Below are 10,639 nucleotides of genomic sequence, written 5' to 3'. Positions count from 1 at the left end.
AAAGGAAAAGATCGCGGTGTTTGCAGCCTGTTTGGCTGCTTGGCTCAGCCCTGGTGGGGATCCTGCAGCTCCTGCAGTGGTATTGCTGGTTCCCTTCAGCCATCCCAGAGCACTCCTGTCACCTTTGGTCACCTGGGCAAAACCCAAAGTCGTGACCTGTAGTGGTATCACAGCAAGCCCTGACAATAGGTCTGTCCCAATCTTTCCTACAGGCTCCCTTCAGCACTGGAAGGAGCTCTAAAGTCTCCCTGGAGCCTTCTCTTCTCCAGGCTGGACACCTTCAGCTCTCCCAGCCTGGCTCCAGAGCAGAGGGGCTCCAGCCCTGGCGCCACCTCCATGGAGCACTGTTGATCCTACGTGGAGAGGTGCTGGAGGAGAGCAGGAGTTCCCACAAATCTGCATCCCCTGGCAGACCCACATCTGCTCAACAGCAAAGTGCCACCAGGACAGAACGCATTGAAACACAGGGAAAACAGGCTGAAGGAGGATTCAGCAGCAGGCCCAAGCTGGAGGCTTCCTGGACACATGGTGAGGATGGGCAGGGGCAGGAGCTGCTGGTGCATGGGCACAGAGCCAGGGAGGGAGGCTGGAGGCACCCATGGATACCCAGGCGCTGGCCAGGGGTGAGGCTCAGCTCCACTAGGCTGTCTTCTTCTGGCAGTCTGGGGAGGAGAAGCACTGGAGACACGAGGTGAGCTGTGAGAACATTGCTCTGATGAGGAGCATTCCCTCTGCCAGCTTCCCTTGGCATATATATGTGTATATATACACGCAAATAAATAAATATATAAATAAATATATAAATATATAAAAAAAGCATTCTGGCTATTAATAGCAATAACTCCTTGTGACGCCGGGTGTCTCAGAGCAGCCTCTGTTTGAGGCAGATGAATGTGCAAAGTTGGACAGGGCTGAGCTGAGAAAATGGGGCTTCATTGGGGAAAAAATGAGCTTTGAGAGGCTCTGAAAGGCAGCAACAGGGTGGCTCAGGCACTGCAAAAAAATTGGGTTGTATCAGTCAGGGAGGTGTTGCATGTTTGGTGACAAAATGTGTTCATTTTTGTAGGAAACAACAGAATTAAATCCTGCTTTTAGTGTGAAAGTCAATTCCACCTTAACTGTAAAGCCACTAGCAATGACTCCACAATATAAGAAATATAATTATGATAATTAATAAAGATAATAATACAGTCAAACCTTGCTAATGACTCAGAGGCTGCTTACTAAATACTGACTTTGTGGATAAACAAGCCAGAATAATGCATCATAAAATACACTTTGTTCCATTATTTTGACATCTCTATTATTTTAATTATTCATACTTTGTAATATACCAGTCACTCTACTTGGGAAGGTTTTACAAAAATAATGAAGCTCTAATAATGTGACATGTCAGTTCAGTATTTGCTGAAACAGGGAGACAGGAAAACCAGTCCTTTTGGGGGGGTGTGTAAATCAGGAAGGGCACAGATCAGTGAAGCTCAGATATTCAAAGTTTTAATGCAAAATATTAGACATCTCTATTATGCCTTTGACTGGGAGCCCTCAGAGCAGCTTCCCTGGTGGAGAACTCCTGAAGCCAACCTGCTTCGCTGCTAAATGCAAAAAATCAATGCTGGTTCTCCAGAAAAAACACACAGTTTGAAAAATAATAATAAATGTGAAGTAGTTTTTGTGCCCAAGTCAATTTTTATACTTAAATCAATTTTTTTTCCACCACCACGACAGCTGAAATCTTGTTTTTAACTTAAATGAGAGCTGTGATTTTTACATAATCACTTGATTCCTGGAGCTGGCAATCCCTCGAAACCCCAGCCCGCCTCCCCGCTCCCTGAATTTGGCAGGAATTGGCCCTGCTCTTCCAAGGAAAGACGCTGGAGGAAGAACTCCGCATTTATTTAGCTCTGTTTTCCAGCTCCAGAGAGTCCTGAAGGGTGCATGTTGGAAATAAGCCTTCAGAGTCAGTCAGGAGGGTTTTTCTAAGAAAAGAGAGAAAAAAAAAAATATAAGGCAATTTCTCTCGGAGATTTACCAGCAAACTGACTCTGCCAGCCCTGTCCCAGCTCTTTGCCAGCCCATGGACCCGTTGTTGCAACTTTCAAGCGTTTCCCTCTGCCTGGGGCTGGGATAACGTACTGCAAAAGCGCTCTGTACATAACATTCTCTCCCAGGGGGCTGCTTCTCCAGAGGGATCTGTTCGGAGCCGCTGGAAGGGAGCGGGAGAGAGCGGAGCCTGCGGCAGCGGGGAAGGGAGGGGAGCCCTGTCCGCCCAGCCTGCTCACCTCCGAGCATCCTCCCTCCTCACGGACACGTTTGGGTGTTCCATGCTGCCGTGCCCTGAAAATCCCGGCCCGCGGGAGTCGCAGGAGGATGGCCGGGAGGGTGGTCATGGATGGAGCTGCCTTCCAGCAGCGGGAATTATAAAGATGCATGGATGGGATGCGTGGAAAGCCCAGGTGGGGGGGACAATGGGGGTGTCCGTGCCCTGGGGAGCAGGAAGCCACCGCCAGGTGCAGAGGTTGAGCCTGGCTGTTCTCTCCAGGCTGGGAGAGGCACAGGCCTTCCAGAAAAAGGGCGCAGTTAGGGGTTCCAAACGGGGCACCTATTTGGGGTTCCCACTCAGGGTGGATCAGCGCGCCGGACAGCATCCTTCGTCAGCGGGTGGGCACCAGGTGCGGAGGGAAACGAAGCTGCTGGGCACCGTCCCGAGTCGGGAGAGGGCACACGGGGCACGGTGCGGGCCGTGGGGCGCGGAAGACGTGCCAGACGTGCCAGGGTCCCCAGCGGGCAGCGGGAACCGGCGGGCGGCTGTCGCAGCCTTCCCCTCGCCGGGGCGGCCGGGGCCGGGGCCGGGGCCGGGGAGCGGGCCGGGCTCCTCCAGCGGCGCTGCCCGCCGTGCCCGAGCCCCCGCCGGCGGCGGCCGCGGGAGGAGCCGCCCGGCCCCGCCGCGAACAATAGCGGCCCCGGCGCGGGGCGGCGCGGAGCGGGGCGGGCCGGGGGCCGCCGCCCGCCCCCCCTCGCCGCCGCCCGCCCTCTCCCCGCCCTCTCCCCGCGCCAGAGGCACCGCCGCCGCCGCAGCCGGGTCCATGCCCGCTGGAGCCCCCGCCTGCCGCCGCCCGCAGCCCCGGCATGGACGTTCGGTTCTACCCCTCCGCCCCCCCCGCCGTGGGCTCGCTGCCCGGCGCGGACCCCACTTGCCTCGGCCCGCTGGATTATTATCACTGCAACAAGGTACCGGCGGCGCGGGGGTGCCCGGGCTCGGCGCGTCCCGCGCTGCTCCGCGGGCACGGGCGCGGGGAAGGAAAGTGCCGGCGGCGCCGGCTCCTGCGGGAGGGAATTTTGAAAGTGGTCTGCAAGCGGAGCGGGGGGAGCCGTCGGGCCGCCCGCAGCGGGCGGGGGGAGCCCGAGCGCGGGCGCTGCTCGGCGGGGCGGGCCGGGAGCGCAGCGCGGTGTCCGTGTGTCCGTGTGTCCGTGCGGGGCTGTTTTAACCTCCTCCGCTCCGGGAGCTCGGCCCGGGGCGATGCGCGCGGTGGGGGGTTGTTGTTGCGGTTGTTGTCGGGCACTTTTTTCCTGTTGTTCTTCGCCGCGTTGTTGTTTTGCACCTTCTTCACGAGCTGCGGAGCCGCCGGGCCGGGTCGCGGCTCCTCCCGAGCGGGGTCCGGCCCCGTCCCTCGCCTCCGTCCCTCACCTGCCGCTGCGCTCCCGCCGAGGGGGCACCCAGCTCCGGGCTGGGGCTGTCCGTGTGTCCCCAGATCCCCAGCACGGCGGGGAGACCTCCATCACTCACATTTTCCCCGCTCGCTGCAGCTGCGAGGCGAAGCAGCCTGCACTTGTAACGGGAGAGGGATGCGCGGGGGATATTTGAGAGCGCGGAGGTGCTCTAGGAAATTTCCCTCATCCTGGAGAAAGCGAAGCGAAGGGGATAGATGCTACTTCAGGGATAAGGAGTTTTCTGCGAGTGTCGCCTTGCTCGCTGTGGGTAAACAGCGCTGATGTTTCGGCTACAAAGCCCTGGGATCCACATCTCTTTGGAGTGAGGAGGATCATCCCAGACGTAATCCTTGCTGCCTTCCGGGCCAAATTCGGGTAATTGCGTCGAAAAAAGTTAATAAAATGAGAAAATGCTCTCCTGCGCCGGTACAGCAGCTCAGGATGCTCTCGGCTCACCTCACTGTTGTGATACTTTGGGATCGAACTCTTAAAACACAAGCAGAGGGAGATGCGTGCGGCTTCCCAGACGCGGCAAATTAATCTTAATGTATCAAGAGATGTATTTAACTGTTTCTCTGTCAGTGGGTTATTTATCTCTTTTTATTAAGTTGTAGCAAACGTAATAGTTCTCGTTTATTTTGAGATGCCGGATTATACTGAAAGGAAACAACTTTCGTTGTTTTCGCCTGTATCTGCGTACTGCTGGCTTCAAAGTGTTTTATTATCATTGCCGTTGCTCTTAAAACACTAAATAAGCTCTTAAAATACTAACGAGAGCCGGATCACCTGGGAGCAGGACATTTGTCCCGCTGAAACATCCGCCCGTCGTGTGTGAGAGCAGAAATCTCGGATCGTGCGAGCGTGAGCCACTGGCAACCGCGGCTGCCCCCAGATCCTGCTGGCTTTCGGAACTCGCTTTTACCAAGAAGTTGTTGGATGCCAACACGATTTACTTTGCCTGGCAGTGTTTAGTGCGGGAGCTGGGGCTGGCGGTCTGCTCGCAGTGTCTCAGCCTTGGGGCTGCGCGGTCTCCCCGGCAGCGGCCGCCCGAGCCTTGGGGCGCGGGGCCCCTCGCCGTCAGCTCATCCGTGGCCTGAATCCCTGAGATTAGTCCCGGATTAGGCGCTGGCAATTGATCCGCGGCTCCTCGCTGCCGCTGCGGCCGGGAGGCTGCGGGAAATCGCCGCTTCTGGGGGTGCGGCGAGCTGAGCCCCGGCGGGCGAGCGGGTGCGCTGGGCGCTGCTGCTGCCCGGGGCGGACGGGACAGCGGAGGGGAGCGCCCCAGGTACTGACCACTGCCACCAGATGCTGCTGTTGTCACTGCTACCGAGGATCTTAAGGCAGCGGCAGAAGAAAGGAAGTGACTTACCCTTTGCTGGGCGCTTTTTCCATCCCCCCCCTTCTTTTCTTTTCTGAGTTATCAAGTGACATTTGCTTATGCACAGCCGTGCACGTTTGTCTGTGGCATGAGGCCGCTGGAATGAAGCCAGGGATGGAATGGGCTGACTCAGTTTCCCTGACAGACTGCAGGTATAGCGGCTGTAACTTCAGCATCAAGCCGTGGCCCGGAGTGCTGCGGGAGGAGCTGTCTCCTGCTGCTTTTCCTTCGGATAACTCCGGCAGGTGCGGGTGGGATCAGGCCGAGGATCACCAGCATCGTGCTGTTCTCTTGTGCCCGCCATGGAACAAGAGTTCTCCTGCTTCCTGGAGCCACATGGGATTCTCTGGGAAACTCCAGAACCTCACACCAATCCCCATCCCACTGCTCCTGTCCAGTGCTGGTGGCTCAGCCCGGGGCTGGGCTGAGACAGTGTCTGCCTCAAAGCATTTCCACTTTAAAAACTGCAGAGGAGGGTAGGGTGGACTGGAAAAATCAGAATTCTCCCCCTATGATGTGCAGATATCCCAGATAAAATCCATCTCTGGGAAGGACCTGAGCAAGGAGCACTTTGCTGTCCTCCTGCTTCGCTGAGTTAACGGAGATGCTCTAAAGCCCTTTGATTTAAAAGGCTTGTTATTTGTTCAGGGTATTTTTGTTTGGTTTGGTTTTTTTTCCCCTTTGCTTATTTATTTCTTTAGGGGGAGGCAGCAAAGCTGGGCTGTGCAGTGTCACTGTGCATAAATAACTCGCGGGGAGCACGGCAGAGCTCTGCCATCACCGTGAGCTGCCTCAGCCCAGAGCAGCCTGAAATGTTAATGGAATTGTTTTGTGCACTTACTGGACATGATATTGTTACCAGGAGGTCTCCAGTCTCGCCTGCACGCTGCAGTCAGCCACAATTCCTCTTTGCAGCTACGCAGGGGCCTATTGCACATCAGCATTTCCATTTCTGAAAGGACAAGGGATGTTTAGAGGGATGATGAAATGGGAGTGTGTGCTCAGCCCAGGCCTCCCCAGAAGGGGGGAATTTGCACCCTTCCTTTAAGTGCTTCGACAGCATCCCTGTTTTCCCTGGAAGGGCTGGCCACTGGGAGGGATGGAGAAGGTGGTGAGGGGCTGGACACCCACAAGCGGATAACAAGAGCCCTCCTGCTCCATCAGGCAGGGTGAGAAGGAGCCCTGCCTGCTGCTGATTTTGTTTGGTGAGGAGTTATGATGGATGAGGAGTACTGGTGGCATTGAAGCTGGGGAAAAGGGCTCCCTGTGTAAAGCAGTCCCTGCTCCTGGTGATCCTGCCTGGAGCAGCCTGCCATGGCAGCTGGGGAGAGGAGCCAGCCCCAAACTTCCTGGTGCCCAGGGAGCTGCTGCTCACAGCCTGATGCTCCTTGGCAGGATTTTTAGGGCCACAGAATGCTCAGCCCAAGGTGTGGGGCTGATGAGGAGCCACCTGGGAGGACAATCTGCAATGAGCATTTCCCACTCTGGAGTCCTGCCCCCCCCATCCTGTGGGCTGGATCCTGGAACTGCTCCATCCCTGGGACAGCAGGAACACCTCTGCTGTCTGCACAGCGGCCACGAGGGACTGGGGAGGTTCAGCTGAAAGTGTGAGGAGCCCTCATCCAAACTGTGACACCCATCCCTGTCATCGGCCACCTGAGCACTGCTAAAGGAAACCTACCTCTGGTTTGGATCCCTTGTTTAAGTTTGGGTCTAAACCCCTTGTCCTGTCCCTTCTGGCCGTTTTCCTGGGACATTGGTACCTGCTGCATTCCCCTTCCTGCTGGCTTGCCAGGAAAGCTTTCACAGGGCTTTGAGCTGCTCCTGAGTGGTGCCGGTGTTTTGGGGAGAGCAGCGTGTTCCTGCACCATCTAAGGAGGTGTTGCTCCCTGGTGGGGCATTTTCCCACCCTCCAATTGCTTTGAGAAAATGTAGGGATTTTTCCCACTTGAGCTCTAGGGAGATTCTGCAGCTCTATTTCACAATAAGTAAACCACCGTCAAAAATGTGCATTTTAGTAACGCCGAGGCTCGCTCTGCTCTTAGCAGAGCTTTAGTGACAGGATCTGGTGTGCTGGCTGATACAGCAGCATGGAAGGGCTTTTTTCCTAGATCCTAAATGGTGTGTGTGGGTCCATGAAACTCAGGAGGGAGTTTTTCCTTCTCAGCCCAAGCAAAATTGCATTGGCAAGGGAGGCGTGTGACAGGAATCCTGCCAGAGCACGATAGCCTGAGCTCTTTCATGCAGGGTGTGCAGGGATGCTGGGATGCAGGAGGAGTGATCCTGCTCCCCAGGGGCATCTTTGGAGAGTGAATTATCATCTCTATTCTTCCTGCAGAAATAAATTTAAATATAAATTCTTCCTGCTTGCTTCTGGTGCTACAGTGGTCAGACTGGGTTAGCACGGTGCCCAATTTCCAGCCAGTGGAATTGATGGGGATTGATGAGGAGGAGGAGGAGGAGGATCCAGCCTGGGAATACCAAATCCACACTGCTGTGAGAGCCTGGGAGTGCTTGTGGTCCTTGGGAACCCCCGTGTTGGGGGTTCTGTTATTAACCCTGCAGGATTTCTGTAGGAGTCATCAGCACCATCAAACCTTTTCCCGAATGTTCCTTGTAGGATCCTGTGGCTTTGCCTCTCCAAACACAGCCTCTCTCTTGCCTTTCGGGCTATTAAATTGACAAAAGCTATTTTGCCAACACACAAACAAATCTTGTTGTCATGTGATGAGTATTAGTCTGCAGCCAACGCTCTCTTCTTTTAAGAACCCTTCAGAAATGGGATCTGAGCTGGTACGAGCCCGAGTCGATGTAGCAAATGCATTTCTGTGAAATGTTCTGGTTTGGCTTTTACAATAAATTGTACATTGCAGGGATAAACATGGTCCCTTTTTCCTTGTTCCAGCACTGCTTTGCCATTCTGGAAGATAAAATATATTCTTTCTCTTCCTACTTCCGAAGCCAACGCTGTTTTGAAGTAGCATAAATCTTTCTTTGGAGATGGAGGATTTTGGATGGAGAACAAAGTCCAGCAGATTTTTAATTTGGGGCCCATTTCATTCTCATTTGGCAGGCAGCTCCTGTTGATTTGCAAATGTAGATTTTAATTTTTTTTTTCTTTTAGGCCCTGAATATGGGCAAGGGCTTCCTCTGAAAAGTGGTTGAGCTACTCAGTGGGACAACCCTGCATTCTGCAGAGTGGTCTTTGATGGGTTGCACAGCAGAAAGTGTTTGAAGCCTTGGGCTTTAAGTCAGGGATTTTTTTTTTTTTTTTTGCCTTGGGCTTTAAGTCAGAGATTGGGAGCTAAATAATGAATGTCCATCCATTCATAGAAAACGTTGTTCTCTCTGCATGCATGGAGGGGAGGCTTTAATCTGCTTGTTTTGGGAACAATGGGAGATGTTTTGAAGACCAGTCTGACTTGTGTGTAACAACATGTTTGTTTGGGCTGCTTCTGAATAACCTTGTCAAGGACCTCATCCATGGAAGTCCTTGTAACAGAGGAGACATCAAGAGACAAAAAATTCAAGATCAAAGCTGTACAAGTTTCTCTGATTTATTTATGATTCTTCAAATCAATGGTTGTCCCCTGAATCGGTGCTCCAGAGCCTGAGGGTGTTACACCACCCTAACTGCAGAGTAAATCCATGATCAGCTCTGCCTTGGACCTCTGAGCCTGCAGCAGGCACCAGGGCCAGTTTGTGCATCCACAACAGAGAAAACATCCTGTTAATAAAGGCAATTTTCTTGTACAGCCCAGAGCACCCAATAACTTGGAGGGTGTATGGCTGATCCTCATGTCAGGGCAGTGGGAGAACCCCTGGAACCCTGCAGAGCTCTTCCAGCTTTTCCTCCTTGTAGGGACCAGCACTGCCAGCTCCTTTCCCGGGGGTCGTTGTTAACATTGTGATCTTTCAGCAGCATTTGCAGAAAAATCTGTTTCCTTGCTGCCTTCAGTTTGCATCTCCTTCCTGCTGGCTGCAGGAGGTGAGGATGCTCCACCACCACAGACAGAGTGGCCTCACTGGGAGGGGGGAGCATTATCCCCTCGAGGTACAATTTTTCCCTATTACCTTTGTACTCCTCTGTTTTTTTTTTTTACAAAACGAGCTCTAAATGCTTTTACCATAACTTGGGTTATATCTTGCAGTATAAATGAAGCATATAATTGTGTTTTCCTAACAGCTCCACATTAAAAATAAGTTATTGTGTTGCTAATGTGTTTTTCCTGACAATTCTCCATCCGGTGAGTGCAAGGCTTCTGTTTGAACTGTCGTGTAGCAGCACCTCTGCCTCCTCTTGAGATCTTATTCAGTATTCCTCAAGTCAGGCTGAAGTGTTAGTGTGATTAGAGCTTTCAAACTATTAATTCCTAATTGGAGGTTTGAGCTCTAATGTTCCACCTTTGTGATTTTACACTCATTTTAATATAATTAAATAATGCATAATGTATGTTCTATAATATTACACATAAATTATAGATGGCATATACTATATTCTATGGTGTACATAAATTATCTATTATCTAATATATGATAGAAATTATATTATGTATTATATATGATATATTATATATAATTATAGTAATTGGGGATACACAGCTCAGCTTCAGCAGGAAGAAATCTCTCAACAAAACTTACTGGAACAAGCACTGATCACACCACTCTTTAAAAAATAATAATAATAAAAAAAAAGATAGGAAACAGCATTAAATCACCTGATTTTACAGCTGTATGACCAGATTTAAATATCTTAATAATCTGCCTCCCCCCGCACCTTTTTCCTATTGTTTCCCTCTGGGGGTTTTGTTCTGATGGATGCCATTTCTTCCCTGAAAAATGGCCCTGGCTGCCGCGGTGCTGCAGGCAGAATCTCTGTGTTGTGCCACAGACCCTCTCCCCGCCTCCCCCATCTTTTGCATGGATTGCTTGACCTCTGCAGATATAATTAAATCTCTTCCTGACGACTGTGAGATTGCGGCTCGGCTCCGTGGCGAAGGGAACTGGGAGGGAAGTGTTAAACGGGGGCCTGAGCCGGGAATTGTTCCTGTGGAGAGATTCTTGGTTGGTGTTGGTCGCTGCACGTGGCTTCAGAGGAACCTGATCTGCAGAGATCAGCCCAGCCTTGGTCCGAGGCAGCTTCTTGACCTCTAATTCTGGGCTGGACCTGGACACAGGAGAATTTTGCCAGTGTTTAAAATGTAGAAGATTCAATTTTTTCTGTTGGTTTGAGGACTCAGCCCCTTGCTCTCATGCTGCCTTTTTCCCCTGGGTTTCTAAGGCTCTCATGACTTAGCAGGTGATAGGAAAGGGGGGTGACAGCACAAGGACTGTGGGGCAGGTGGCAGAACTTGCTGCAGCTCTGCTCTGAGCCTCTTCTCCCCATTCCCAATGAGCATCACCTTCCAGGCAGCAGAGACCCCCAGCCTGGAGGAGAAGGTCTGGGACAGCCCTGGCACTGTGGTGCTCAGGGGAGGTGGAGGACAAGCCCTGGCACGTGCCACCCTCCCCTCTGGTGACGTGCCACCATCCTCACTGTCACCTGGGTTG

The 10,639-nt window shown here is 52.6% G+C and overlaps 1 protein-coding gene and 1 long non-coding RNA gene across 2 annotated transcripts in view; one reads left to right on the top strand and one right to left on the bottom strand.

The window, feature by feature from the left end:
* Positions 1 to 1,879: 1,879 nt before the first annotated feature.
* On the bottom strand, positions 1,880 to 2,900 carry LOC119710055. The gene is made up of 2 exons (XR_005259497.1): positions 2,283 to 2,900; positions 1,880 to 1,979 (listed from the first exon to the last, which is right to left on the bottom strand). It is a non-coding gene; the product is annotated as an uncharacterized LOC119710055 (long non-coding RNA).
* Positions 2,901 to 3,042: 142 nt separating this feature from the next.
* TOX2 (TOX high mobility group box family member 2) overlaps positions 3,043 to 10,639 on the top strand; it is a 153,981-nt gene continuing 146,384 nt past the window's right edge. Inside the window, exon 1 of the mRNA XM_038158573.1 lies at positions 3,043 to 3,231. Within this exon, the coding sequence (XP_038014501.1) occupies positions 3,130 to 3,231 (102 nt within the window). The 5' untranslated portion in view covers positions 3,043 to 3,129. The remainder of the gene's footprint in view (positions 3,232 to 10,639) is intronic.

Source organism: Motacilla alba, chromosome 20 (assembly GCF_015832195.1).
Source record: "Motacilla alba alba isolate MOTALB_02 chromosome 20, Motacilla_alba_V1.0_pri, whole genome shotgun sequence".
Taxonomy (NCBI): Eukaryota; Metazoa; Chordata; class Aves; order Passeriformes; family Motacillidae; genus Motacilla; species Motacilla alba.
Note: the sequence above shows the minus strand (reverse complement) of the source record. Positions and strands in the feature narration are given on the sequence as shown.